A 5,958-nucleotide genomic window follows, 5' to 3' on the forward strand; every position below is an offset into this window, starting at 1 on the left:
AAAACTATGAGAGGAGTTTTGTTTTGGTTAGGTGTTGTTTATGTGAACTTTACTGATAAAATTTATATTATACTTTATTCAAAGCTACTCCAAAAAATTTCCATTCTCTTGGAACCTAAAGATGTTTTTCACTATGCATTACCATGGTTTTCCCTTCTTTAGTGTTTTATTACAGAAGAAACATGTAAATGGAGGGGGTCATTGGACCTCAATCAGCATCATTTTATTTATAGAGGAGGAGGCAGAAAAGTAGATGCTCAGAACAATTATTTCCGAGCAGGTCTCCAGGACAATCATTTCTGTTATCTCAGTCCCAGGGCAGCTTCCTGCTCCCTCAGGGTTTCTGACACACTCAGGATGTGGGCTGCAACACTGTGTCTCGCACAGTAATAGACCGCAGAGTCCTCAGAGGTCAGGCTGCTGAGCTCCATGTAGGCTGTGCTGGAGGATTTATCAACAGTCAGTTTGGCCTTGTTCTGGAACTTCTGAACATATTTAGTTTCACTATCACTAGGATCAATCCATCCGATCCACTCCAGGCCTTGACCAGACCTCTGCTTCACCCAGTGCATAAAGTAGTTAGTGAAGGTGTAGCCTGAAGCCTTGCAGGACAACTTCACTGAGGAACCAGGTTTCTTCAGCTCAGGACCAGACTGCTGCAGCTGGACCTGGGAGTGGACACCTGTGGAGAGAAAGACAGAGAGGATGTCATTGTCACCTCATTCCTGTTCCTTCTTCAGGTTTGGAACTGGAAAGCTCCTTACCTGTAGTGACTGACAGGAGGAAGAGAATGATACAGCTCCATCCCATGGTGAGGACCTGTGTGCTCAGTGACTGTGGAGAGGACACTGATCATATGTTGTTCGGGGTGTGGACATCCCTGTATTTACCACAATAGATTCGCATGATTTTCATATTCATGAGGCAAGGTACATCTTACATAAAGACCAAGTCCAGCTTGTAAAGAAAGATGTAGAGGACCTTGGGTCAGGCAGCAGGATTCTAAAATCCAAGTCCTAAAACTGTCTGAAGGAATGCATCCCATACTAATTCCCCAAGCCCTGTGGAGACATTGTGGATGTAACATTAAGACCTAAACTCCAATTCACAGATTTACTTCAGCTGGAGACGGTATCTCCTCATGATGATAAAGTTTATTTACAGGTGGTAGTTGTGATAAGGATTTCAAAACTCCTAATTCATTGGAAGTTGCAGTCTTCTTTCATATACATGCAGTTAGTAAATGCTTTTCCAGCAGGTTGTATACTAAAAACCTTACCTAAAAGACCAAATGTGAAAATGTTTCAGAAATGGTTGCAAACAAATATTATTGCAACATTATCTATAATAGGTAAATTATAGAAACAAACTATATGTCATTCAACCAATGGTTGCATGAAGAATACATGATCTATATACAATAGAACATAATTTATTCATGAGTAACGTATAAGAAACTTACATCACTTTTAGGAAAATGAATGCAATTGGTGATAACATTATTAAGGAATTTAAGTACCAGCTCAGAAACAGATATTGTATAAGAGTTTTATTTGTAGTCCTTAGATATTGCATAGTTAGAAATGTTTATGGATGTACATATGTAATGATGCATAACTCAAAGTATCTAGTGGAATAAGTGGCAAATGGGAATAGTAGGAGTAATAAAATGGTAGGTTGAGATTACAGGATAAATAAATATAGTGTACATTATACATCTGTATGAAAATTCTAAACATATGAAATATTGTTATTTCAGGATAATGTTTCTGTTCATTCCTTGCAATTTCCATCCATGAATGCAATATATTTTGATCATATTCAATCTTCCTCTCTTTATGACCTCTCAAAGTAACAAGTGTCTCTCCTAACAAGTGTATTTTGTTATATTAATGAATAACTCACTAAGTCTAATAAATGCTATCCATATGGATATGGTGGAGGTCACCCACTAGCTCATAAGTAACCTCCAAGTGGCCACACTCCTAAAAAGTGGTTCTAACTTCCTAAGCAGTCCTCCAATCCCAACATCTCCTCAGCTTGGAATGGTCCATGGGGAGTTCCTCCCCCACCTGTGCTGTAATCTTTAACATACATTTTGTTTAGTAGTGGGAGCAAGACACACGTGTGCCAAGGCCTGTGAGAAACTGAAGACAACTTAAGGAGTTCAGTTCTTTTCTCCTAAGATGTAGCTCTTAGAAACTAATAATTGTTAGGTTTGCCAAGAGGCACTGTTAACTGCTTAGCCTTTCCCCAGGCTTTCATGCTGTAATTTTGACTGGTTTGATTTTGTGCTGGTCTTGTGCAAGTAATTACAGCTGCTAAGAGTTCATTTGTACAATGAGAACATGTCAATAACTGTAGATAGAATTTCATGTCTTTCAACCTCACTCTCTTACCCTTACATTTTTTTTCATTTCCCCATTTTGTGATGGTTGTTGAGCTTTGGGTGAGAGGTTGATATAGATAACTCGTCTGTGGCTGAGTATCCAATTATTCATTCTCAGCCCTTTTACCAGCCGTGAATGTCTGCATTGATCATTACACATCACACAGAAGCTTGTGTGTTCAAGGCTGAGACCAGCACCAATCAATTGGCTATAAAGATACGTATTATAAGGCTGTTTGACAATTTGACCATTAGCAATACAACTAGGGTCTACTAGGGTTACGTCAGCCCTTGCCATGGGCTGTTGAGCATGCTTACATGGGGTGAATTCTTTCCTATGGAACAGGCCACAAATACAATTAGAAAGCAGTTGGTCACCACATAACAGTCAGGCACTAGTGAGTACATCCCGCCAGAAGGTTTTCTCCTGTCTCCCCCAGCCCTGCTGTCCTGCAGCCACTTATAAAATAGTCAGAGGCTTAATATTATTTACAAACTGTATGGCCTATGGCAGGTCTCTTACTAGATAGCTCTTTTAACTTAAATTAACTCATTTCTATTAATCTATGTTTTGCCATGTCTTCCATGGCTTTACCAGTCTGCTGGAATGTTGCTCCTTTGACGGAAGCCTGGCATCTCTCCAGATTCAGACTTTCTCTTTCCTGTCTCTCCCCTTTTTTTTCCTGCCTGCCTCAAAGGTGCCTTGCCATAGACCAAAGCAGCTTATTTATTAACCAATGGAAACAACATATATTCATAGCATACAGAAAGACATCCCCCAGCAAGTACATCCTGCCTGGAAGGATGATATTATAGATGGCAAGGCATGGTACTGTGGAAGATAACTGATGCTTTTTCTCTCACTGCAGGCTACATAGCACCTTCCTATGCTAGGAAATCCAGCCAGGAGAGGAAAATTTCTGTTCACTTCAAGATTTGTTTCTCCATATTCTCAAACCAAAGTCCTTATCTATCAAGAAAATGAAGATCAAAACAACTTAAGTTTTGATTTTTACCCCAAATAGAGTAACCATAATCAAGAAAACAAATACAGACATGGATATGGAGAAAGGGTAACCTCTATTCACTGTTGGTGGGAGTGTAAAACAGCGTAGTTACTTTGGAAATTATTTTGGAGATTTCTTCAAAAATAAGAAATAGAACTGTTATATATCCCAGCTATATCCCTCACAAGCTTAAACTCAAATAATTCTACATATTATTACAGAGACACTTGCACATCCATGTTCATTGCTGCTGTATTCACAACAGATGAGAAATTGAATCAATATAGATGTCCAACAACAAACACATAGATAAAGAAAATGTGAGACATATAGACCATGGAATACTACTCAATGGCAAAACTATAGTAAAGGAATCTACAGGTAAGTGGATGGAATTAGAAAAAATATGAAATTGGAAAAAAATATGCTGAATGAGGTCACCCAAACACAAAAAGACAAATGCTTCATGTGCTATCTCATATGTAGTTCCAAGATTGGAATGTTTAATTTCTAAAACCAGAGAGACTAGGAAAGGTTCATTAGGGATTGAGATACTAAAGAATTAGATATGATGAAATACAGATAAAATGAAAATGGCAGGGACAGCTACTGGAGACACACAATTTCAAACATAAAGTGGTGATGGGAAATAGAGAAGTGATGATTTGGGGCTCTGATTAACAAAATTTAAGAGTTATAATAAAAAGGCATTGAAATTTAAGATCTTGCAATGTAGGTAAAAATATAATTATGCACTATGTAGAATCAATTTGTCAGGACAAAAATGAAGGGGCAATGTACTAGGAGCAAAGAAAAGCAATGTATGCAACAGAAACACATTGCAAATTTATTTCTATAATAAAAAATCTGGAAATAATGAACAGTTCATAGCTATCTAGTTTTACACTTGAGATATTCTTCTTATTGATGGAACAAATTTGTGTTCAGATTACTGTTTATTTTTTGGATATGCTGCTACAGTATTTTTGTCAAAAACAATAAAACTAATAAAAGTCTATGAAAAACTAGAGATGTCTAGACAAGACTTGTAGATTAGTTGTTAGTATTGTCTCAGTTGTCTGGTACTAACTATGTTCCATGGGTCTCAGTGGTCTGGTTCTGATTATGTTCTGATTATGTGAGATATCTGCTTACAGAGAGCTGAATAGAAAGTACATGTATGAGCTTTGCATTTTATTTTAACTGTGAATCCTTGAACAGGGTTACCTGAATAGATAAACAGGAAGTGTTGGTCCCCAGAGACACAAGAGATTGAACATCTCAGTTCTGGGTACATAATATCTCCCCATGAGTTAATGGCGAGAGAGGCTCCAAACATGCTGAACAGTATGTGGTGATACCATTGTTCTTGGTGGCACAAAATAATTGCATAGATAAGCCTTATTTTAGTAGAGAATTTAAGAACTTAATAAGTTGTGAGAGCCAGATGAGTAGGTGACTCCAAGGGAACAGTGTCTTCCAGACACAGTAGGGATGATGCACATAAGAATTCACGGAGTCTGTGACATCATGCACAGAGCCTGCCCAGGTTAAGTCTTGGTCTCAATGTTCTTTTGCTTAAATCCATATTTTCTGATCTTGCATTTTTATGTTTATTTTCTTTTGTCTTGTGTGTGTTTCTTGTGATGTAAAAAATTCTCTCTTCTTTTCCTATTTGCTTTCTAAAGAGAGAAAAAAGGGGTGTGGAGTTGAATGTGTGGGGAGACGGAAAGGATCAGAAAGGAGATATGTCAGGGAAATCATGATTAGAATATATTGAATGAAATGCATGTTTCTCAAAAAATAAAAATAAATACAACTGAAGAAAATAAACACTAAAATATAAGTCTCTGAAATACTTAATAATCTTTTCTGTGTTTGAACATGGAAATTTTACATACATACATACAGCAGCTGCAGTTCACAAAAGAGGTTTTAAAAGGGAGTCCACAGAGGCTATGGAGTCCCCTCCATGCCTTACCTGTTGATTACTGGTTCCACTGTGCCCCCTGCAGGTCATAACCTCCCCTTCAGGTAAATTTATCTTGGCTTACACTGAAGTTTCACTGTCTCTCTTGAGCAGTAACATCCCTGAAACCTCAGTGTTCACATAATTCAGGTGAAGGGGTAAAGGCCTCTTGTTTTTCTGGAGTTAATGACTGGATGTGTCAGAGATTGTTTTTAAGTTGTGTCTGTATTATTAGTAATGTCCTTTTGAATGCCAGAGTCTTCGCTAGATGCAGTTAGATCCAGTCCCAGCAGTACCCACCGGTAATGCAGTAACTATAGGAGATGACAGGGCCATTTATAGCTTCATCAGGCTACACCTGGGTCGCAGTCCCTGAATCAGGTGACTACAATGTGGCTGTATCTCAGATGCAACAAATAACACATCCACATAAGAATTCCTGAGACAGTGAGATACAGGAGTCCACAGAAAGGGGAGGAAGCAGTGTGGTACTCATAGATCAGATAAGAATGCCAGAAAAATAGGTTTACAATTGAGAAAAAAGAAGAGAAGAAGTCAAGCGAATTTGGACTATGAGTCAGTATGAATCCTGA

General features: G+C 38.1%; 1 gene segment (V, D, J or C); it reads right to left on the minus strand.

Annotated features, from left to right (window-relative positions):
• Nucleotides 1-302: 302 nt before the first annotated feature.
• On the minus strand, nt 303-810 carry LOC102906597 (Ig heavy chain V region 3-like). The segment is given in 2 exon segments: nt 303-682; nt 765-810. Coding segments are annotated over 2 exon segments (426 nt in total).
• Nucleotides 811-5,958: the final 5,148 nt, after the last annotated feature.

The sequence above is a fragment of the Peromyscus maniculatus genome, chromosome 14 (genome assembly GCF_049852395.1).
Source record: "Peromyscus maniculatus bairdii isolate BWxNUB_F1_BW_parent chromosome 14, HU_Pman_BW_mat_3.1, whole genome shotgun sequence".
Classification (NCBI taxonomy): Eukaryota; Metazoa; Chordata; class Mammalia; order Rodentia; family Cricetidae; genus Peromyscus; species Peromyscus maniculatus.